The sequence below is a fragment of the Leptidea sinapis genome, chromosome 9 (assembly GCF_905404315.1).
Source record: "Leptidea sinapis chromosome 9, ilLepSina1.1, whole genome shotgun sequence".
NCBI classification, from domain to species: domain Eukaryota; kingdom Metazoa; phylum Arthropoda; class Insecta; order Lepidoptera; family Pieridae; genus Leptidea; species Leptidea sinapis.
In genome coordinates this window covers 1921803-1947443 of record NC_066273.1, presented here as the reverse complement: position 1 = coordinate 1947443, position 25641 = coordinate 1921803, and the positions used below count along the sequence as shown (strand labels likewise).

At 36.6% G+C, this 25641-nt stretch overlaps 1 protein-coding gene across 1 annotated transcript in view; it reads right to left on the bottom strand.

Annotated features, from left to right (window-relative positions):
* The window catches only part of LOC126965850 (division abnormally delayed protein), a 165906-nt gene that overhangs the window by 25706 nt on the left and 114559 nt on the right, over positions 1-25641 (bottom strand). Inside the window, exons 2-5 of the mRNA XM_050809612.1 lie at positions 25336-25479; positions 4820-5169; positions 3483-3694; positions 1441-1609 (exon numbers count right to left, since the gene is read on the bottom strand). Coding sequence (XP_050665569.1) covers positions 1441-1609; positions 3483-3694; positions 4820-5169; positions 25336-25479 — 875 coding nt within the window. The remainder of the gene's footprint in view (positions 1-1440; positions 1610-3482; positions 3695-4819; positions 5170-25335; positions 25480-25641) is intronic.

Below are 25641 nucleotides of genomic sequence, written 5' to 3'. Positions count from 1 at the left end.
TTATTACGCTTAGTAAAATTCAAATGTATCAATGGGATGATTAATAGTTATTTATGCAACTGTTGTGTAATAAGGGGTATTAAAACACGAATGTGAGTTTATCAAACGAGGCGAAACCGAGTTTTATAATAGTACCACATGAGTGTTTTAATACCTAATTATCAACAGTTGCATCCAAGACTTTATCTACACCCATAATATGAATCCTCTGAAAGATTCGGAAACTGTTAGCTTACTGCTAACATTAAAACAGCCAATCCTAGCAGTAACTTAATATCTTCCTTCCATTCCATTGATTATATACAAATAAACTAATTATTAATGAAATAATTATTTACTGTAGTAGTAATTTACATTGCAGCGTTTAAAATACCTGGCGGTGTGCTGTCAAAACTTAAATCGCTCATTTTTTGTAAACAAAGCAATAAAAATATCGAATAAAAATGGCGGGGATTCGAATAACCTACTATTTTTACGGCGCGCGACGTCTAGTGGTGTGAAACGCGCGTAAACGAAAATGTTCTTTTTTTGAAATTCATACAGATACCACGCATTGAGCAATAAGAATGTGGCTGTCTGTTGAAAATCTTAGAGCATGAAGGGATCGAAAAAAAAACAAAGGAGTGTTGTTATGAAATTCAGTACAACATTACAATACTCGTTTGGATGATGTAATGGTTATTAGGACATTGGGTGTTTTAATGTTGGCAATAAGCTAACTGTTTCAGAATGTTTAATAGAGGATTTAAAGCATGGGTGTAGATAAAATTAATTACTAAATTTATGTCTAATGAATTTTCCAACATTTATTTGGAAATGTTTCGAGCCAACACTATACTCATGTCTGGTATTTTATTTTGGTACTCAATAAATTCTTTTGACATTCCCTCGATTGGAGAATTTTTTCCAAAGTTTGTATTTACCTTGAAAGAGTCTCAAGAATCTCAAGTCAATTTCCTAATAAGCAATTATTGCGTTTTAGCAGGTTATCAAATGTAAAGTAGGTTCTGTAGATGGAGCCACTTCCTGAGAGTTGAACAAAACATAGCAAGATTTATGAACAATACGTCACTCGAGCGGTTGGCGCAGTTGGTATGAGCGCTAGGACGGAACCCGAGAGGTCTGTGCCAGTGCCTGGGTTTACAGAAACTTCATTGAGGTGCGTAGATAATACTTTGTACAATCTTCGCGCCTCTGGGCTCTTGAGACAACAGAACACGTGGCACGTCAACGTCACACATTGTTCGAGACTGGCTCAAGTACGCCCACTTGGGCGTAGTTGCCGCATTTTGCGACTAAGCCTGCGGTATCTATTTGGAGCGTAGCAGTGGCCAATCCTTAATCTAAGCCGATATATTATTGCTGTCTACTATCGGCTAAACACGAAAATGACATTTAAAAGAATCCCAGAAATCATCGATAAATATGAATGGTACTCACTTTCTTCTCCAGCAGCACATGGTTCTCAAGGGCGTGCATGATGGCATTTGAAACTCTCGCATCGATAGCTCTTAGTGCGGAGTCAGCGTCAGCCCTGGACAGTCTCTCGACTCCTTCGACGTAGCCAGTCCAAGGAGCATCCAACTCGGAGACCTTCGAGCCCAGGCACCTGTTCAGAGTATTTTATGGTAATAAATAATAAAGGTCAAGGTAAGAATTCCTGATCGAGAATTAATAGATTAATGAAGCTGTGTCTATATCGGCCGAGTAGGCATAGATAAAAGGTACTAAAAGCTTTTTTTTTATGATAATAAGGTACGAGTGGTCTCGTACCTGCTCGTGCAGGACGTTCAGCTGATGGTAATTGATACGCCCTGCCCATTACAATGCAGTGCCGCTTAGAATTCTCGAAAAACCCAAAAATTTTGAGCGGCACTACCATTACGCTCGTCACCTTGAGACATAAGATGTTAAGTCTCATTTGCCCAGTAATTTCACTAGCTACGGCGCTCTTCAGACCGAAACACAGTAATGCTTCCTCATTACTTCTTCACGGCACAAATAGGCGCTGTTGTGGTACCCATAATCAATACAGGAAATAGTCGATAAAGTTTTTTATGGCAAAAGAAGTCAATTATACCTGCCAGCAAATAATTGTGCAATTGTTGTAAAAGATCTTAAAACCACAATCCATCTATCGATATAAATATAAAAGAGAATGTATGTTTGTATGTTCCCTAATAACTCCTAAACTATTCGACCGATCTCAATGAAATCTTTTGTAATAGATTCGTTGAAGCTCAAGGAAGGTTTACATATATAGTTTGTCGTGTCACGATCCCACCCACGCACTCACCAATGCATTTACCATATCGCTCGAACCGTTTATTGACAGAACGTCTGTCGGGTCAGCTAGTACAAATTAAAAATGCGTTAACTTACAATGATAATAAAGCAAAATATAAATAAAGGAGCATAAATTTAAAAAATAATAACACGTATTCAGGGCAATTTTAAATGGAAAACAAAGGACCTTGTTAGCGAGCGACTCTAGCCTAGATTTACTAAGAAAATAGGAGAGGAAATTATTTTCCCGTTATATAAAATGAAGTTTTACCTCGAGATTTAGGTCTAATGTAAATTGTTTTAGCTTAATATTGCTGTATAGAAGCCAAGACTAAGAATTGTTTGCCTAAAATAGATTAATTCTTTGAGTGGATATATTTATCGACAGCTATTTACGGACTACAGTTGGACGTAATTCTAGAAAAACGTTCCAGACCACAATCGTGTCGAAATGTGAAATAAGAACACAAAAATGGTCACGTGATTCATTAATATGTCCGTTAATACGGACTGACAAAAATGGCAGCCCTACTATCACTCTTTAAATGACGTCATGACTTAGTAACCCACATGTATGGAATACACTACTATTTATTCAACTTTAAACACGAGTTCCTTAAAATGTGATGTTTGTGGCTTGGAACGTTTTTGAGGAACTACGTTCAATTGTCCAATATATTTCTCGAGACATTAATTTATAATACTGTTTTCCCGGTGTTTTTTTTTTATAATATTTTATAAACATCACTAAAGATATTTAAAGAGAATAGGTGAAGAACTCGGCTGCTAAGCTTTCCCCTTTCTTTGTGCAGCGGTCAAGTGACCTCTACTAACAAAATGACGTTTGATGCGCGTTCAGTCGACATTCAGACACAGAACGTGCAACAGGAGAAGAAAAGCGAAGAAACCGAACTGTTCCAGTAGAGTACGCATGACTTAGTTTACATTAATACAAATATTAAAACGTATGTTTACACAAAACAATTAACATTGTACTGAGTCGTATAATATACAGTTCTGTCATACCGCTTTTGGCGGAAAGCGATGTGATTGGTTAATTTAGATCGCGCCACAGACGCCACGCCCGTACGCATTTCGTAGTTATACTTTGAATTGTCGGTCTATTCTCTTTAAATTTCTTTGGACAATAAAAAGACGGGATTCAGATTTTAAATAAATTTGCAAATTAAACTTACCCTCTAGCAACATTGAGACAGAAGTTCCTACAAGGCGCGACGTCAAAGCCCTTGCACCTGGAGCAGCCTGCCAGTCTGAGCAGCTTGGTGGAACACTCCTCGTCTGTGGTGGAGATCAGTTGTTCGCTGGTGGTCAGAGCACCGGCGCCCACAGCCAGCACTTGCAGAAGAGCTCGCGCCGCTTCCAAGGACTTCGACAGCGATGTTCCTAACTGTGAAATAACAGAGGCATATATTTAACATAATATAGCTTTTAGTTACAATCTTAGTCTTTAGTCTTAAAAAAAAGAGAGATCTCTAACAGAGATGTAGCAAGATAGAAAACTTAAGCCAATCTATTTTTACTGTATCTGATTTTTGTTGAAAAGTCGTAAATAGTCATTATTAAAAAACTAACTAAAGCACACCTCAAACAATCCAATCCCAATTGTTTGTCCAATCTTCGCAATATTATTACCCCCTTATTCATAATAGCCTGCTAACTTAAAGCATTGCTAATTCTCATTCTGTCTTCTTCTATTGAACTAAGTCAGAATGAGAAAAAACACTCCTTAGGGGCTGCTTTAAGTTAGCAGACCATTAGACTTACCGTTGTTGTTTAAGTTAGCATTACCGTTAAATAGCTAAGTAGCGATCTGTCAAAATTTCAAACAAATAATCAATATTGATTTGATATTGCACGTTTTAACTTAAGCTTTAATTACTATTAAAATTATACAGAATAGATACGCCAATTAAAAGGAATACTATTAACAGTACAATAAGTATGGTATGATGCCAAGGAATATGATGGTGCAACATATTCCGCTGTTTATGTTAAAGTATTCCTCAACAATAAGAGCTAATATGATGCAACTCAGCATTAGTATATTATTAAAGGCATAAAAGGCATTTATTTTCTCAAAATTGATTCCTTTAGAATTGTTTTTGATGTCATTTCCAATATACTAGATACTACTACCGCTTTGGAAACAAATGGCGCTCTGAGAGTGAAGCGGCGCAAGAAACTCTCCCAGCATTTTTTTGCGCTCTTGTTAATCAAATATACAATATTATAATGTCATTGCTATTGCTATACAATAATCTAAATCTAGTTAGTCCCAGGGTGTCGGGTCAGTTAGATATTCAGCTGTGGGGGAGTAGGATTTACGACAGAGACATTTTTTAGTAAAACATTTAAATTTATTTATAGATAATGCCTGAACAGCGGCTGGGACTTTATTATACAAGTGTATACATATACCCTTAAAGATATTATGTATCTTATGAAGCCTACTAGAATTAGTTACAAGCAATCACTATATTTTGTTAGAGAAAATAAAATTTATAATTATTACCTGTTGAGGCACTTCTCCAAACGGCTGCACAGCTTCATAAGCATCTTTCAAACACGCCTCATACTCCCGTGTGAATTCCTTAGCATCCAGCCTTAACACGTTCTGATATGCTACTGGAAATATATCCCTGAAGAACTTCTTTGTACTAATCTGCATATCTATAGGAGATGGTGATCCCAGGTCTTCTCCGAGTGAGGCCTCCATTTCTGGCTTGGACCGTAAGATGGTCCTTATATCGTCGTATAGGCTAGCCAGCGGAGTATGAGCTCTTTTCGCATGATTTCGGTAGAGCTGTGAGAACAATGCTGCAGTCTTGTTCTGTGACTGATGCGATAGACCCGTCAAATGTTCTGTGGACAAAATGTATCGATAAGAAATGGAATTTTGAAATGGAAGCAGGTATGACTATAATATAGTAATATATATGAATTTGAATATTTGAATTTGAAGTCATAATGCCATTTAAAGAGTGACAGTAGGGTTGCCATTTTTTGTTAGTCCGTTAATATGAATCACGTGAGCAGTTTTGTGTTTTTAACTCGATTTCGACTTGATTGTGGTTTGGAACGTATTATTTTGGGTGTGGTCACAATTCACCAGTAACTCAGCTGTCTCCTTGAAGTTTATACCTACATCTGGGCGGAGCGCTAGGGTTGGCACATACAAAATTATTGACGATGTGGACGGCGCAGCGCAGCTAATTTAACTCGTACAGCGACTTGTCTCACGGCGCGCGTACGGCGTGACACTTAATAGTTCTGTCATCCTAAGATTGCTCAGCGTCCGTGTAATCGTGTGTATGTGTGCGTGAGTCGATTTCGAAGTTAAAGTACTGTGTTATTACTGTATAGTGGTGTGGATTTCTTTGCTTATCTCGAACCAAAAAAGGAAATAAATATATTTATACGACGACAAACTAGCACTCACAATTAATATGAAAGGCTGGGTGAGTCGCGATAGATTACTATCGGAGTTCATAATATCTAAGCCGGAGTTGACATCTGGTTATAAAGGAAGGAATGCGGACTGACAAAGCTGATAAAGAAAGACATACCACAGGAATATTTTCACTCCACTACTATGTTTTATAGATAAATTTAATTGTGGATTGTATTCAGATAGCTTGCTTAGTACTGTATAATATTTTGTAGATTCTCAGATCTTGTACATTAGCAGGGTTAAATATTATGAATAAATGTTTATTGTTAATTCCATTCAGTTTGTTAGTCCACACCATAGACTTAGAAAATACTAGCGTATAGAGTTAGCTCGTAATTAATATTCAAAATACTAAGAAGCTAATTCCAAAAGTGGCTGACCGTTTCCAACTCGTCAATCAAAATCGGTTACAGTAACAATAGATTCCTTTTGCTTGTCTATCTTGCTGTATCTCCGTCTAATATATTGTAAGTCTATGGTCGACATGTAGAATGCCCCAGTCGCCCGCCTGCACCAAATAGAGTCAGGTGTTAACGTTAAACAACGGGAACAGACATAAACTTTTAATGCCTACTACTTGGCTAAGTCGAGTTAGTCTTTTGGGGGGCGATGTACCTATATGCTTTTACAACAAGATCCCAGAAAATGTTCAAAACAAAAGTATTACGTTATTGAAAAGAATTGTTAAAAAACGTTTGTGTGGTAAAGGTTACTATAACATAAATAACTTTCTTAATGATACCACAGATTGGGAGTGGAACGACCGCCCTCAGGTTATTAAATAATAAGTTTAATAATTGTACAATATTATTTTGTAGGTTTTTGTATCTTTTTGATGAAAAAAAAGCATGCTGAGTTTGTTGCGCCCATTCTTCTCAGATCTGAGGCATTCGTTTTGGAATATGTGGTAGTTTTTGACGTTCAATAAGTGATGTCACATCCTATTTTGAATAAAAATATTAGAATAAGAATTGAATTATTATTAATATATTAAAAACTCGTATGCTGGTTTGCATCATATTAACTGTTATAGTTGAGGTTTAAATCAAATTTAACGTTAAAAGTAACGCTGACTTTAACATAGACTGCAGGAGGTCTACTCGCAAAATCGACAACGATACATTCGGAACGATACGATAATACTCCGAATATATCGCAACTAACCTACTCTAACAAATGTTCGAATTCCTTATCGTTTATCGTTACCATAGACTAATATTTTGATTTTTTTACGATGTTAGTGTGAATGTAATATGTTCAAACCTAAACATTATCTGTGCTTTGTCGCTGTGAAGTGTCAAAAGTCAAAACATAGTTTAGGCGCTAAGGACCATGCCAGACTCTGCACCACCAATTTGGTATCATTTACACATAATGTAAAGTTTAAAAAAATATATAATGAATATAATATGACCATTTAAAATTGAATAAATAATACAAAACTCGCGGATAATAAAATGTAAAAAAAGTAACTCAACCCTTCTCGTCGACTTCCTATTTCTCAGGCGGCCATTTGCATTATTTCTACGCATAAACGATCAACAAAATGACTTAAATAACTTAGTAGTAAAAAAATCCTCTTGAATAGTAAATCAAATATAATTATATTAATAATATTTTTTAAATATGTATATGAAACAGTATGAATAATGTTATTTATATATATACATAATAATTAGCTATTAAACATATATGTAAAACAAATCTTATAACAATATTTACAATACTACGACTACATAAAATTAAAACTATCATTACGTGGAAGCGTACCAAGAATACTGGCAGCATTACCGCGTTGGATAGCAAGGCTGATCCGTTGACCGAAATAGCTGCCAGCGCTTGGGTTTCCAGTAGCCTTATTGAGGCGCGAAGATAGTATTTTGAACATTCTCCGCGCCTCTGGGCCCCACGGGCCAAGTGTCTCGACACCAAACGGCACAAAGATGTATGACTCACTGAGACCAACATATTTGCGACGCTTGCTGTCTTCGGCAGTCGAAGCAGCAGCCCCAGCACCAACTGACGTAACTTGGACATGAGAAGGAGCCAGAGTGTCGACGCAAGTAGCGTCCCACACCAGCGCCCTTCCCCGTGCCCAAGCCACCAGCGTCATTCCATCAGGACGCTTGCCATCGCGGCGGGTAATACCATTTGGCTCTAAAACAGCTGGTATATTAAGAGCGGCAAATGCCCTGCGGATGACTTCATTAATGCTGGCGTGACGACTGATACGGCCTGCCGATTTTAGGCAGGATAACCCGTGGCGTCCAAGAGCATCTACCTGAACGCCACATCTACATTGATGTGGTTCATTCAGTTTTATACCTAGCCGGAGTGATACGCATATTGACAATGTCATATTGTCAAGTAGCGTTCCAATCGGCGCAGAAGGCAAGGCTTGTAACCAAAATCCCGACTCATTTTCTGTCACGGCCAAAAGACGAGCACGCTCTGTTATGTCAGTAGATGTGATCAAAAGATCATCAAAGGCTGACTTACAAAGAAGTGCGTCCCATGCTTTTTGACACTTTAAATCGTCTGGAAAATTTTGAATTTTTGCAATATTTAGCCAAGCATTGTTAGCTTCGTTCAAATACACAATCTCTGAGTTACCTGGTACATGATTTACAATTCTAGTAACCAAAGGCTGCGCACTATGAACTGAAGATAGAAATGCTGGTAAGGCAACGCCCGAAACTTTGCGAGTAACTCAAGGCCGATTGAGCTAAAACTTTCTATAACAACTTTCAAATCATCTAAAACAGAGTCCACTTCACCACCCAAAGTACCATCATCCAAGTACCAAACATTAAATTTTGATTTTAGTTTCGTTATGGCGGAATGAATGGCAAGGCTAAATATTGCTGGACCAAGAGGGTCGCCTTGCTGACAGCCAACAGAAGACCAAATATTATGAGTTTTGAATAATAATTTTGATGGTTTACTATAACATTGCCAAATATAATGATAGATTGAAGGAATTGAATTTTTAACTTCTCTCAGCAGAGCTCCCCTATCAACAGAGTTAAAAGCATTTTTCACATCTAATTTTAAAAAGACATCATCAGAGTTCCTCTCCAAAAAAGTTCGCGCAGCGTGGACTGCAGCTTCGCAACCACTTTTGCAGCCGAAACCCAACTGAGTTGGAATGAATTTAGTTGATAGGAAAGGAGAAATATGTTTACAACAAATTTTAGAAACAAGGCGTCGAAATGTGCAGCCCACGGCTATAGGACGAATACCACCATCTTTTTTCTTAAGAGCACATATATTCGCACCATATAAAATTTCGGTAATTTCGGTATTAACTTTTCCAGAAAGCATGAGATTTACTAAGAGAACAATATCCTCAAGCAACGCTCTACCCGCATCCCCTGTGGAAGGACATACCAGATCTTTAAGATGCTGGGGTGTCAGTCCATCGGGGCCGCCGGCAGAACCAGTCTTAAAGGACATTATTGCTTTTAGTACATCACCATCATTAGCCCGTAGATGATTATCGGAAAAAGATGGTTCCGGAATATCACAATTAGCATCTGGTGATGGGTGTTTACTTTGTAAAGCCAAAAGTGTTTCATTTGAGTCGGGTGCCAGGATATCATTTGAAAAAAGTATAGATGCAGCACCTTTCACGTCACCGTCATTAACTTTCTGTTCTACTTTTCGAAAAATGTTGAATTTTGAATTTTGTTTACTATTTAAAATATTGCCAAAGATATTTGGGTCAGAACAATTTGATTTTATTTTCTGTGTGAGTGAACTGTGGTCATCTTTTTTAGCATGTAAAGTTGAATATGCGAACATGAACAAATGCTCCCAACTATCTTTTGAATTTTGGTTTACTGTAGATCGAATGACTTTGGAGAGTGCAGTTGCAACAGTAATGCGAGCCCCTTTTGGAATTCGCTTTACTACTGGAACCGAATTCTTTAATTTTCCTAATAATTCCGAATATTTGTTGTAACATGATATGCGTTATTTGTCAAGGGCAAGGTGCTATAATGTATATCCGAAACTAACGCGGAACTGTGCTTTTTACCGGTGTGAATTTTTAAGCCTCTTGCACCTCTAAAATAACGTGTAGGAGAGCATAGGTCACATTTCACAAGATCACTGGCTTGGCTACAAACATTGTTTATGATGTGATTATTATCACTCATTAATTCACTATTCACTATTGGTCCATTTAACAGTCACTTCACACACAAGCTCAGCTATTGGTCCTCGAATGACACGAACTGCGCGTTGCTATGTGCAGAAGACAAATATAATATGTATATTGTATGGCAAATATATCTATACAACTTGAAACGATAATAGCAACGACAGCCTAGATGGTGTCGTTGAGATTATCGTAAAAGTGACGTTTGATTATTTGTGAAATTCGAATATTCGTCTCTGACATTTTCAACTAAGAGTAGGGTTAGGACCGATAATATCGGATAATGTTTCGTTCGTTCAATCATCGTTTCGACATTGAATACGACGTAACGAAGAGTAGGATTCGACACGACTAATGCCACGATTTATCGAATATCGATTTTAGGAGTAGGCCCCCAGAATGTGTTGCACCATCGTATTCCTTGGCGTGGTTAAAGTTAAAAAGTGAGATATGTCAATTTCGTATATGTATTGTAAACTTTTGACAGGTCGCTATTTAACATTAACAATAACTTTGACCGGCAAAGATTGGACGGTTACAGTTAAGAGTTAAAGCTATGAAGACATCTACAAAATGTCAAATGGTGCAACTCATTTTTTTTCTTAAGCGGTAAATTAACATGTATGTTACTGATAAAGTGAGTTGGTGCAACCCGGCCTCAGTTACTAAAACCATTTTACGTATGCTAAAAGGAATATTTTTCTGATCAAATATTAACCCATCTCATTATCTAGTGTTCTTGCGGCGTTGTACACTGAATCAAGTTTGCGTAGTTTCAAAGCGTATGAGGGCCTTTGATGTTGTGAAAGATACAGTGGGCTGCAGATATGATGTGGCACAAGTCCAACGAGCTATGGCTTCTGTTTGCGAAACGAAATGTTAACAACTGTTTCACTGTATGATGTGCACGCTTTTAGGGAGATATTTCAATATTCGGGGAAAATAAAATGTTAAACTAGGAACGAGTTGGATGGCTTGTGATTTCAATAGGCTTTATAGAATAATGAAAATCAAGTTACACTATTTCATCATGATTATCTCAGCCGGAAGACGTCCACTGCTTGGCAAATCCCTCCTACAAAGATCGCCATGACGATTGATTCTGCGCAGCCCTCATCCAACCTATTCCGGCGATCTTGACCAGATCATCGATCCATCTTTTGGGTTTTTTTTGCTTATGGAAATGGAGGATAAACGAGCGTAGGGGTCACTTGGTTTTAAGTGATCACCGCTGCACACATTCTCTTGCAACACCAGAGGAATCACAGCAGCGTTGCCGGCCTTTAAGGAAGGTGCGCTTTTTTTGAAGGTACCCATGTCGTATCGTCCCGGAAACACCACAAGGAAGTTCATTCCACAGTTTTGTAGTACGTGGAAGAAAGCTCCTTGAAAACCGCACTGTGGAAGACCGCCACACATCCAGATGATGGGGATGATATCCTAACTTGTGGCGTGTAGTGCGAAGGTGGAAGTCGGCGGCAGGAATCAGTTAAAACAGCTCTTTTGAACACTCCCCGTGATAAATGCGGTAGAAGACACACAATGAAGCGATGTCTCTACGCAACGCCAAGTGATCAAGCCGATCACAGAGCACTGGGTCCCCGACAATTCGAGCTGCTCTGCGTTGCATTGGGTCAAATGGATCGAGCTGATACTGGGGTGCGCCAGACCAGAGATGACAGCAATACTCCATATGTGGCCGGACCTGTGCATTGTACAGTGGCCAAAAATACCAAATGATATCATTGTATATGCTAAGCCGGGCAGGCATACACGGAGAGGAAAAGCGCGAGGGACGAGTGGGTCGTCACTAGTTTTAACTTATATATAACTACTTAGAAGCAATATTTTTTAAATCTTTAAGTAAAGTAAAAACAATATCTATGTTCAGCAACCACTTGTTGATCAGGTTGTCTTTCGACATAACCTCCCCCAGTTTCTTCCGCTTATCTCTATCTCGAGCTAACCTTCTCAATCCTGTTGGCAAATCGTCCCCTCATCTTTTAGTTTGACGTCCTCTTAGTCTTTTCCCATTTTTAGGGTACACACTTTTACTCAAAATATCTTGCCAAAAACTAGGCTATGCCTGTACTATTGGTGCAAGACAACAACATATTGTTTAATACAATATACATACTTAAACATGCATAACAGTGGGAGGTTCCTTTGCACAGGATACCGGCTAGATTATGGGTACCACAACCGCGCCTATTTCGTCCGTGAAGCAGTAATGTGTAAACATTACTGTGCTTCGGTCTGAAGGGCGCCGTAGCTAGTGAAATTACTAGGCAAATGAGACTTAACATCTTATGTCTCAACGTGACGAGCGCTATTGGAGTGCCAAACAGGATTTTTGGGCTTTTCAAGAATCCTGAGCGGCACCGCATTGTAACGGGCAGGGCGTATCAATTACCATATGCTCGTCTCGTTCCGTATTATCATAAAAAAACATACATACGTTTATAAGTATTTATGTTTTTTTTCCATGACTAAAACAAACATCCATATTCATCATATAAATATTGTACATACCGGGATTCGAACCCGGGACCTCTATCTAAGTGGGCAGGGTCACTAACCATGGGCTATATGGGTCTTAATAGTTGTCCGATCTCATTATATGGCCAGTAAATTTTTAGGTACAAGACTGGACTGGACCTAAATACTAAAATTGCACAAATAGTCTACAATAATATTATGTTGATGTACTTCTCACGGGACCTATTTAAGTAAAAAAGGGGCATTATCATTGTCAACTCTCAAAATGTTGGATCGATTTTCATGCGGTTTTGTTTTGTTTGAAACCTGATAGGTATACATATTGTCAGGAAAGTACAGAATGAAAATATTCTTTTCAGATAAATTCGTGTAACTTAATTAAAATAGAATAAATTTATAAGTAGTCTTATTAACAAGAATAACTATTATTTGAGTTATACATACCGCTCGAGTTGGTTACATAAGTTCCTCAGTGATTTTTTTTTATGTAAGACAATATTCAGTCTATCTCTTACTTGAGATAAAAATCGTAACTATAGTTGACTTTTCTGTCCTAATAAACTTATCGACGGTAACTCACCTTATCTGTACATGCTGTCTGTCAATGGGATGACGTATAGCCTACCAGCGCTAGAAGTTTGTATGGAAATTGCAAGGCGGTAAGAATGACTTATTGGGTATATTGGGACAGCTTCAGATTATTGACAGCTAATTACTGTCAGTAGAAGGTAGTGATTTATCTCTATCTGTAGATAGTATAGTGGGAACGGCCGCAAATGGTATGTGATCTCCGCATCTCATACTATCGTGTAACACCAGAGGAATCACAAGAGCATTGCCGACTTTATAAAGAGTCAAATAAACCAACATATAAATAACGTTTATATGAAGTACAACAAATTTTGCTGAAGTAAATGAATAAAGCTAAGCTTTACGCCTACTGAATCAATTCCTTTTAAATTACGCAACACCTTAATGGTTACCTACAAATGAGAGAAGCAACTCCGCAGTCGGTATATAAGAGTCATTCGTCTGAGACCTCTAGACGCCCTCCTACGTACAGACTTACTTCTATTACGAATTAATTTAAATGCCACGCGTAAAACGCTTTGAATTCATTACCTTTAGAACTTTCTAGAAGCTTTCGAGTTAGTCAAAATATTTCAACGTGTCTCGAGTTAGTTTGTAACTATTATTCAGGTAATGGATGTTCTTAATAGTTTAGCTATTAATATAACGAGTTTTAGAGTCAGAACTTCTTCATCTTCATGTGTTAGTAAGAGAAAATGGTGTCTAGGTTTGAGCCAAACAACCATTTTCTTAGGTTTTTCGGCCTTCACGCTTTCACTATTCTTCACTTCATATACTATCATTCCTTGTCTTTGCAGTTCTTGATTGAATTGAACACAATCTAGTACCTACAGTTGACCTTCACCAAGGCCTTGTCCAGAAAGGGCGAATTCGCTGCGAATATCTCGCGCAATACGCGCGTTCGTTGCGTCCAGAAGGAGCGTACTAACGCGCGAGCATTTGGGAACGGAGCCAGTCGAAAACATGGAGTTGAACGAAGCGATCTCTAGAGTTCGCGCGTTAACTGGACGCAACAAGGCGTCCCTAGTATCTAGACTCGCGCGAATCAAGCGCGAGTCGAGAGTCTGGCGTAGTGCACGCGATTTACGCGCGTGTTTTGAATTCGCGCGATGCTTGTGGACGAGATGTATGATGTCTAGTACCTCGAACACGCGTGTATGAATTCGCGTGATACGATTCGCGACGAATTCGCCCTTTCTGGACAAGGTCTAAATGCAGCCTTAAAATGACGCCAATGACGTAAAGCAGTGATCATATCCCAAGGTGTATAGTATTCAATATGTACTGAAACTGTAGATACTCAAACTTTCATATTTTTTTTTTTACAACTTTAGAAAACTTACAGCTAGCTACATATAAAAAATTAATCTATTATAAAACAAAAGTTTTCACAAATAATAACTTTTTATAGCGTACTAACCGACCCGACAGACGTTGTTCTGTAGATAATTAAAAAAATATTTTATAAGAATTTGTCAATAATATTTCATAACAGAAAGAATTATTTCGTAAAAATGCTCCTTGTTGTTATAATGATATTTTTTCACAGCAGAACTGTCAAACCGTGCGTCAATAAATTCTCTCACAGAAAATATGTCCATACAAAACAAATATTGGAAATAAAAATAATTATGGGTCCCAAATGAAATAAAAACTATCCTATCTTTCAAGTTGGACTAAACTGCACTCCTTGAAGTAATCGCCATTTAAATCCGTTCATTAGTCGTTAGGAGTCCATTGCGGACAAACAACGTGTCACGTAATTTATATATATTAAGATACCTACATTTAATATAATATTATATAACCTTCTTTTACTTTATATAAGTTATAATTGCATAAATATTTTGATAAAATGTTGGAATTGTGGTAAATCATGATTTAAAAGATTGCCAATATGTTCCTTGCCATTTCTTCTCATTGACATTCGCGAGTGTCACAGCCTTAAATGACTAAGTAATAATATTCGGTAATTGTATGCAAGTGGGGAAAGACACTGAACAGGAGCATATCTATGTCAGGTCCGTAATATTATCCCTCTAGGAGACAGCTTCTGCAATTATATAATATGTTTGTAGCAGGTTTGACACCGCATAAAGTTAACTGGCGCTTCGAGCGTTATGTCGACTCATATTATCTTACTTAATTTATACTTCTAGACAGAGTCTGTTGCTATTAAAGCCCTTCCCAATATACTATCTACAGATAGAGACAAATTACTACCTTCTACTGCCAGTAATTATCTGTCAATAATCTGAAGCTGTCCCAATGTATTCAATTCTTACCGCCTTATGAATGGAAATTTCCATACAAACTTCTATCGCTGGTAAGCTATACGTCGTCCATTGGCAAACAGCGTGCGTTACCATCGATAAGTTTATTGGGACAGAAAAGTGAACGACAGCTACGATTTTTATCTCAAGTAAGAGACAGACTGAATATTAGGAACGGCCGGACAACCGATAAAAACAGGCCAGAAATATTAGTTAATGTGCGTGACAAGCTACGTCTTACACTCGCGATTTGTATTCTCTGGTATATAGTGTATTATCTATGAGTTGTATGACGCCTTGTGTTAGTGTGCGTTAATAGTGCGTAATTGCTTAAAGTAGAGGTTAGTTCTAAACTCATTTTTTTCGACATTTTCACAGCTGTCATAGACTTTCTAGACGTATAAATGATCTACGATCGTCATATTTTCTTATAATTTACATATAAGAATGAAATCTCTTTGAATCATTCTGGTGAAGGTTGTGGGTTTATTATGTATTTTAATAAATGAAATTTATTTATAATAATTAATTGATTAATTGATATTATGTTGTCGCCAACTTATATTTAACATTCATATACATAAGACTAGTGAGATGTATATAGTCAGACATTTTGAAAAACCGTGTAATACCTTCACAAAGAACTTATAGGGTTTTCTGTTTTTAGTAAGATGGATGTCCCCAATACCTTATAATTTTAACACTTTATAACTTGGCCATATAAAATTACAAGTAATGACCTGGAATAAGTTTGTGCCCGCTATTTGTATGAATTTTATTATGTAATGCAATGTAATTGAGTGAATTATTTGTTTTACGAATATATATATATATATATATATATATATATATGTGTGTTTCTATGTTAATTAAATATATGATCCGGACACGCACGAGTAAAAAAAGAAGGACTTTGTGTCACCTTACATAACAATGAAGCACCAAAACAAGCCGGTAAACGTGTAAATACATAGCCCAACGCACACACTTACACTAATACAAACCGATCGGCCGCCATTGTGACATTTGCCATCGTCTGCGACAGATTAGATTGCGTCGCAATAAAATATTTTAAAAATGCCGTCGTGCGTTGCGAAAAATTGTTAAGACAATACTATAAAAGTATTTGTGGATATATGATTATTTAAGGGAGAAAAAATTGTGTAACTGGTATACCCCGTAACCGCACACACACTAGCATAAAGGTGCTTCACTTGTTAATATCACGGCACGGCCGCGGCGTCCTTCTTTTTTGGTCGGGTTATTTTGAGAATTTTTTACTAAATTAATGGTGCATATTTATTTTCCGTGTAACAATTTCGAGGTGGTGAACAGATAATTAATATAAATTTATCGTTTATAGTTGACCAATTAAGTTCCAACGTTACTTCCAAAAGCTATGATACCTCTTATTCTAAAACTTCCATTCGGTAAAAGTTACTACACAAAATAAAAATTAAAATCTTCTGAATACTGAATCTTGTTGAAAAATTAGTCCGTCGAATACTAAAGAGTATTAAAAGTTAAAAGTTTCGCATTCAGCCTGAGTGGTGTAATTAGTTATGTTAATGGGAGCGTTCGTGTTATAAAATATACAAAGTTTTATATTTTGTAGCCAGTCTGCTAGACACTGCTTGCTCAATGATTCTATTTGAATTTGATAAATATTTAAACGAATGGCAATGGAATTGCTTAAAGCAAAAAGACATAATCGCAATCCCCATTAAAATTCCATATTTAATTTTAGTCATTCGTCTTATTCTTAATAATCACTGTTTTGCGTCATAGCCGTCATTTTTGATTCTAAGGCTGCATTTAGTGCTCGACCGACGGGCAGAGCAGACGTCGGTCGTGCATAACGCGTATCCGTAGGCGCTGACCATGTTGCGTTTAGTGTTCAGCTAAAAGCAAACATGATTGCGCTATATTTGCAGTATATTATCGCCATAGCGCGTCAGTGGACTGACGATTCTAATCAGCACGACGTAGCTGTACGAGCGTAGCCATTCATGAGCGTTGGACTGTTATATGTATTCATATGTTTTCTTTGTTATAGCTACGCTTGACCGACGTCAGCGCTTAGCGTCGGTCGAGCGTAGCGCGTATCCGTAGGCGCTGACCATGTTGCGTTTAGTGATCAGCTGACAGCAAACATGATTGCGCTACATTTGAAATGATGAAATAAAAATATTTATTTGTATGCATGTCTATAATAATAAAATACCCTCATATTAATAGGGATTTTTTTTCTTAAGCCTTAACTACCTACCTAATTTCGGTGAAGTAGAAAGAATATCATAAATTAATTTTTTTTAGACGATGTGGGACTTGAACCCGTGCCTCTCGGGTTACGTCCTACCGCTCTACCAACAAACCAACCGTTCGAAAATCTTGGTATATTTTTGTTCGAGTCTCGGGTTGTGGCCCTATATACATGATCTACTTTACCTGCTGAACATCAATAATTGCATATTAGGTAATCAAGTTAAAGTCCCATACCAACTAAAAATTTTGGTATATAAATTTAAATTGTATAAACTACATTTTTATTAACATGAAATTATCACGAAGAGTTACAAATACAGTCTTTACTACCAACAGATTATGTGTGGTCTGTTAAGGCAAAATAAATAAACGAATAGAAATAGATAGAACAGACATAATATATAAGTTAGATGTCGTTTTAACTACGAAGCTGAAAGCACTAATTAAACAGTCTATCAGTTAAAAACTCACTTAGACTGCGAAAGACTGTTATTTCAAAGAATTAAACAGACTGTAAAAGAAATGAACTTTCAGATAACGCCGGTACTTGAATTATCATTAAAATAGAAGCAAGAAGCGCATTCAATTAAGAATGAAATAATTGGCTTCATAAATACGAGTTGCGTATAAGAACGAAGGAAAATTATTTTAGCTGCACGCTCGGGACTGGCGCGGGAGGGTCTAGCAAGTCAAGACTTAAAGCTTCAAATTGCTCACGGGCAATACGCAACAATATAAAACTGTAAAGTGTGACGACTACTAAATGCTATACCATCACACTAATATAATAATATATTTTTGAATAGAAGAACCTAAAAAATAAACGTACTCCTCACGCCTTTTTGCAACCTGAATGGAATTTGAAAATTTATACCTATTAATAAATTTTCGTGTTAAAAACTAAAAAAAACTTTATGCAAGTTCTTCCTCTTTTTTCACGTGTAACTTATCTTCTATCAAGTTCTCTCTTGAGGTGGAACGGGGTTGCGCGCTAAACAATAAAAATTGTACATTTGTCGTATCACTTCTCTTATACAACACTCCCTTTAATCATTTAATGCCACGCCTAGTAACGGAAATCTGAGTTTCGAAATCTCGAATGATTGACAATTACGCGGTCATCAGAGAAGCATAGCCAAATCTTTCAGGTCCGGCCACATAAGGAGTATTGTGCTCATCTCTAGTTTGGTGTACACCAGAATTTGAATACTTATACCTAATTATAAATTTTCGTGAAAAAACAAAAAAAAATATGCAAGTTTTTCCACTTTTTGTCACGTGTTACTTATCTTCTTTCAAGTCCTCTCTTGAGGAGGAACGGGTTTGCGCGTTAAACAATAAAATTTTTACATTTGTCGCAATGACGTTCTATGTCGTATCACTTCTCTTGGACAATACTCCCTTTAATCATTTAATACCACGCCTAGTAACGAAAATTGAGCATCGAAATCTCGAACGATTGCCAATTCCCGGGCATCAGAGAAGCATAGCCAAATTGGCTGTTGCGGTCTTTCAGGTCCGGCCTCACATGGAGTATTGTGCTCATCTCTGGTCTGGTGTACAGCAGTCCTCTATGAAGGGATAGATCACTTGGCGTTGCGAAGACCTTGCGCTTCGTTTTGTGTATTTTAGCGCATTTGTGTATCATTAATTAAGTGTTGTAATTGATAGTTAAAATATTTTGGCCAAAGCCTGATCTCACCAGGGCAATTTTGATTTATTAGTGACGATTCCGAAAACAGGAGTTGGTGTTTTTTTATAATATACTAGCGGACCCAATAGACGTTGTCTTGTACACACGTCTTAAATTTGAATAATTTGTCCAGCCGTAAGGAGGAGTTCACTAACATACACATTAAGGACAATTATATATGGACTGAATTGAGAATCTAAACCATTCTCAAATTCACTGGAACACACAAAAAATCATCAAAATCGGTCCCGCCCTTTAGGAGGTACTTCAATTGTAAACCTTATTCTCGAATCCACTTGAACACACACAAAAAATTCATTCAAATCGGTCCAGTCGTTAAGGAAGAGTTTACTGTCAACACACGTACAGAAGAATTACATATATAATGATATTATCGCTAGCAGTGAAGGGGAATCTTAAGTAAGGACGTTGCCACACTTAGGTTATTTCCTCTCAACGTCTAACCGAGGGTGTGGAGTGAGCATTGTTCTTAACCCACTCATTATAAAGAGGTCGATGCACTTGCCAATGTCAGATTTTGCTTTGTGCATCGCTTACGTTAACTGCCGCGGTTTTTCACAAAGTACGTACGCTTCAATGAAATTTGTATGGCTCGGTTTGCGAGACTTGTCGCTGACATCAAATGATTTATTTAGTAGTAAGAATATTTTATTTATAAGAAGGTAATATTGGAGGCATGTAACTGGAGTGTCTTATATAAATTCGAATGTGGTTTTACGCTTTTATTTTCGCTCTCATTTTCAAACACCCACTCACAAGATTGATGTTTTATTTCGGGTCCAAACAATAAATCCACGTTTCGTCTCCTGTGACAATGTCAGCAACATTAGAATGTCCGTGGTCGTACTTCATTAGCATCTGTGAGCACCATTCCACGCGGGCCCGCTTCTGCCCCTCTGTCAGTTCATGAAGGATCCAACGACAAGTTTCCGAACTTTCAATTCTTCGCGTGAAATTTTCTGAATTTGGCTCATACCATTCCCCAATAGTGCTCCAATTGTCTCATAGGCAATCCGCGGGTTTTCTTCAATAAGCCGCTTAATAGTAGCCACATTATTTTCGTTGACGGCAGTTGAAGGCCGCCCTTCACGAAATTCGACATGTAAAGAAACCCGACCTCTCTCAAATTCAGCAAACCATCGCCTCACGGTGCTCAAACAAAGCGCTTCTCTCCCTCAAAAGCATTTTGAAGACGAGCGGCACGTTTGCGGAGAGAGAGAGAACTTTAAAAATCATAAACAATCATCGCTCTAAAATCTTTTTGACTTAATTCCATTTTCGTTGCGTACGTAGAACTTTGATGTGTGATTAAAAACAATTGACAAATAATTCCCGCCAATTCTTTCTTTTTATTACTAATAAAGTTGCAACGTTTCAAAAAATATAACATTCGATAAGTTGTTCCGATTAGCTAGAAGTGCAAAACTTTTAGTGTGCACCGTGTAACTAAATATATATTTTAAGATATGCTTCATATTTCGGCTTTGTGTTTATACATGATTCGTCTGTATGTATAGAACGTCATTGTCACAAACAACAATTCTCAACACTAGTATGTTAGTTAAGTAAACCGACGTAACCCGCAACTTAATTACTTTGGTAATCCTCTATCTTGTTTCGTCCCTGTCAAACTTATCCAAGACAAATAACGAAGGGAAATAGGAATCTTGTACCATCATTTAATCTTTACCATTAAATTTTATGGGTTATAAAATGTCTTTAAGTAGTAACAGTTAATGACAAGATAATTATTTTCTCCTAATATTATTAAGCACTTACTTAAGAGCTTGAAATATTTCAAAACGGATTAAGTTTGGTAGCTATTTAACTACTGTTTACTAATTTTATTGACTGGCTGATGTTAAGAAGCTTTCGAGTAATTGAGACATCTCCATAAAGAAGTATTCGTGGAGAGTGTACTATTATATAGGAATATAGACAGATAATAAGATAGTTTTTGAAAGTGTTATATTAGGTATACGTTGTTTTAGGGACTACGCACACTTATTCAGCTCTTTTCAGCTTTTGTCCATAGAAAACAACAATTTTGTATGGAGACGTGTAAGCGTCGATTCAGCTTTCCGCGTCCATTCTGCTTTCGCGGCAAACCAGCATAAAATGAGGATAATTAATGTGTTTTTATTATGCGAATGCTATAGAGAGCGTTCAGCGCTGTTCCGCCACGTACACCGCTGCTCGCCGTCGAACGCGGCGGAACAGCTTTTTACAGGGATGGTTCGCAACTCCTTGTCGACTAATTGCGACCTGTATTGTTCCTGCATTGATTTTATGTTATCATTATGCACGCAAAGATTAAAGAGTGCAGACGTGATTTAAAGTTATTATTCTCATTCTTACGACGCCGTAAGCGGATGATAGAAGCAGAGCTGTATAAGTGGGACCAAAATCGTTCAGCGAAACGCGAATGGAGCTGAATAAGTGCGCGTAGTCCCTTACTATGCCATTACCAAGACAGATTGGCCATTTATCCATAAATACAAATGTATAGTTGTCAGCCTTTTTTCTATACTTGTAGTATAAGACGGTAATACTTGCCTAGTTTCAAAGTTCTAGAACAACGGAAAATACCCTATAAAGGAGGATGGCGAGGATGGACCCACATAATTTAAAAATTAAGGAAGCATCGTACAAGTACAAGTTTATATTGATTATAAACTTAAGTTTATACGATGCTTATACAAAAAATATTGAGGCGCTAAGATATGGGAGTCAAAAGAAATAAATATTATAATTTATTAAAAAAGAATTAAACTTGCACTAACGGAACGTTTTGCGCAATTGACATCTACATTTTTTTGACATGACAGTCCTTGTCATTTTTATATGGATGTTCCGACACCATCAAACTATATACATAACTACAAACATACTCAAACCAGTAAATCAGTAGTAATTCAAAATAAGATTCAATAAGATTATTATCGTTTTTTGATAATAAAATCTTTAAAAAATTCGATACCAACTTGAAAAAAAAATGTCTTGTGAATCCCCAATTATTAGCTGCTGGCCAACCTTCCACATATATAAAAATATATTATCTTTTAGCAGACAGTAATTAGGCATAGACATAAGATACAAATTATTGATTGAACAACAGATATTCATTAATAATTTCAGGTTATATTTTACTTTTAGTTATAACTTTTTTTTCCCACTTTTTTAGACTTACTTACGATTTGCTTATTTCTTGGTTTTATTACGTTCTACAATTATTAATAAGTTTCCATGATCTACGCTACTTCTTTCAGTGTGTCCCAATATACATGCATACTCGCCATTCTCCTTTCAATTCGCGTGAGAGTGCCGAATTTTTGCGTAAACTTAGAAGTAAACAGGTTCAACAAACTGCAGACTTTATTATTTTAAGTTCTCGATATCTCCACGCGATTCTTTATTCTTTTTGTCTTTTTATTCCTAATAGTATGTTGATGAAGTGATATTATGATACTATTTGCAAGTCACATTAAAATCTTTATCCTAGAAGTTCCTTCTTCCAACTACTTAAACAAGTTTTACTCAAAAATTGTTGATAAATTTTTGAATCATCTCAAATGCGATGTCATCTAGTATTATAAACCTGAATGATATTTAATTTTATAAAGTAATTCCTTATGAACATATAATACACTCTTAAGATATCTGAAATCACGCGAATGTTCTGGTGAAAATTATTATTTTTTGATAAAAAACGTTAAACTGTAACAAATACAAAAAAAAGTATAAGATCATAGGTATTAAAACAATTTATATGATTTCAATATTATTAGTCATTTTCGTTTGTCATTTACTAACATTGTGTTTCCAATGAACATATATTTTATTATTCAAAGTTTGAACAATCATTATATTATTATGAAAGACCACCCCTTTATTTAAGATTCGTTTTAAACATACAATGCACTCTGCCAATTATGGGGTGTGTTTGGTTGAACATGTGATGTGGTTCAAATCGATAGATCAAACAATAGAAAGCTCGTAAATTATGCAATAGTTTGATTCTGTATCCACTGGGTCTTACTGTGCTGGGCGTACCTACACTGTAACGATGCCAACAAACTTGCCAACTATTTTATAAACAGCGTTTAGAAATAGTGGTGACATTAACCCCCTTATTCATAATGGTCCGCTAACTTTAAACAGTCACTAAGGAGTGTTTTTTCTCATTCTGACTTAGGTCAATAGAAGAAGACAGAGTGAGAATTAGCAATGTTTCTAAGTTAGCAGACTATTATGAATAAGGGGATAAATAAATACACGGGTATTAGTAACCATAATCATAAAAAATATATATTCGAAACAAAATTACATAATTCAACTTTGTTGTTTGTAATTCTTGTTTGGTTTTGCGCAGGTCCCCTCAAATTGACATATTTACCAGGCTGAGTTGTTATTGGATTTAAAAGGTGGGCTGGGAGTTTCTTATCAGTTCTTCTCCCCATATCAAAACCCCTTTACGAACTGATGTAGCTTAGATATGATAGGCGCCGTCGTGGGACCCATAATCTAGCCGGCATCCTGTGCAAAGGAGCCTTCCACTGGTAATGTCGTTTACCAAGTGTTGTCGCAATATGTAATGTGATTGTCACTCCGTATGGTAAGTAAATATATTTCTATCTGGAGTAGGTACTGATAACTTCCGCCGATAATCGTGGTCTAATATATTCAAATTGTAAATTCAAATTTTGCAAGAGGGACTCTCAACAGTCGTCAACGGTCTCGGAGCGCGAATTAGAATATCCGCTGAACCACTTTACTTGCTAAATATTTATGTGTCATTTAGCACTTGTATCCCCGCATTTGTAATATTGCGGTATATTTATGACACGGTATATACGACGTTTGGTATATTATATCTTGTGCTTAGATTAGTATGTTTATCAATAGTTCCGATGTATTTCTTGTGTACTTATTAAAATTCTAGTTATTAATACCTTGCAAACTATTCCAAATCAGAGACTATCTATTTAAAAAAATATTCGATCTTATGAATTTAAGTTACATGAAAACGAAAACATTTTTTTAAAATAAATGGAACTATATATTGCCCAAAATCGTAAAATGAATATAATAGAATGTGGCAAGTCAGCCAAATTCTTTTATAGTTACTAGTAATACAAAATCATTGCTTTTAGGTCGATGTAAGAGACATATCTTGGGAATGAGTGCCGCTGATCATGGCCACATACTCTAGGTAATGCCTATTACTAATGAGCATAGCCTGGGTGTCTCATTTTTTCATTATTTCTATTGTTTTTCTATGTTTTTATTTTGCTTTGTCTCCTTTCCTATTTAATTTAGTCATGTTATTGTATGTAAAAATAATTTTTTTTCGCCTTTATTGGATATTTTTAGAATCATCATTTCAGCCGGAAGACGTCTGCTGACTGACAAAGGCCTCCCCCAAATATCGCCATGACGATCGGTCTTGCGCTGCCCTCATCCATCCTAATATTTCCTATTTTTAGAATGATAATTATTTAATATTAAAACATTTTAAGTTTAGAATAAGTGAACTCGCTAATCCCCACATAAATACTTAAGTTTCATGAGGATGGCTTAAATTGTTTTGAAGTTTGTTTCTTGTATATTTTGACAATAAATAAAAAAAAGTAAATATGTTTTTCAGTTTTCAGTTGTGTGTGTATGTGTGTGTGTGTGTGTGTGTGTGTGTGTGTGTGTGTGTGTATACTTGTAAATGCCCAAACACAACTCCTGTTAAAAGCGGAACTCAAAATTCCAATTTTAAAAGGTCCATCAAGGAAGTTACATTTTGGCACATCCTAATAGGTATATTATACTACATTCGTAAGCTATCACTCAGTATACTGTGTATGCTGGCTACACACAAGTATATGTATACACACACACACACACACACACACGCGCACCAAAAACGTTACTATCCCATTTGATGAGTAGGTTTTAGTCTCCATATTTTTCTCATAACGGGCGCCTTATATGAATATCGATTCTTAAGAAGTAAACTCCAAAAAATAAATATTATGTTAATCACATAATTAAAAATAAATAAGAAATAAATAAACAGACAAACCTTGTAAGGTTCTTCTGGTTGCCAACAGAAGCTCAGCTATGGGTCTCGTTGCAGCAGCAAGTTTTTCCTCGGCACTCCGCCGGATCACGTCTCGGACCTGCTTTTCTCTTCCTCGACCGCAGCAGTGTCCTCCACATAACAATCCTGTAACCATACCATTAAATTTAATAAAATATTGTATTTCCTTTGCCTAAAACGAATGACCATTTAAATAATTTTAGTGGGCTTTTAATGCGAGTAATAAGCATCTATGTATGTCAATGTTTCCGTTGGCTTTACAGTAGGCACAGTGACCTTTTCGCAAAT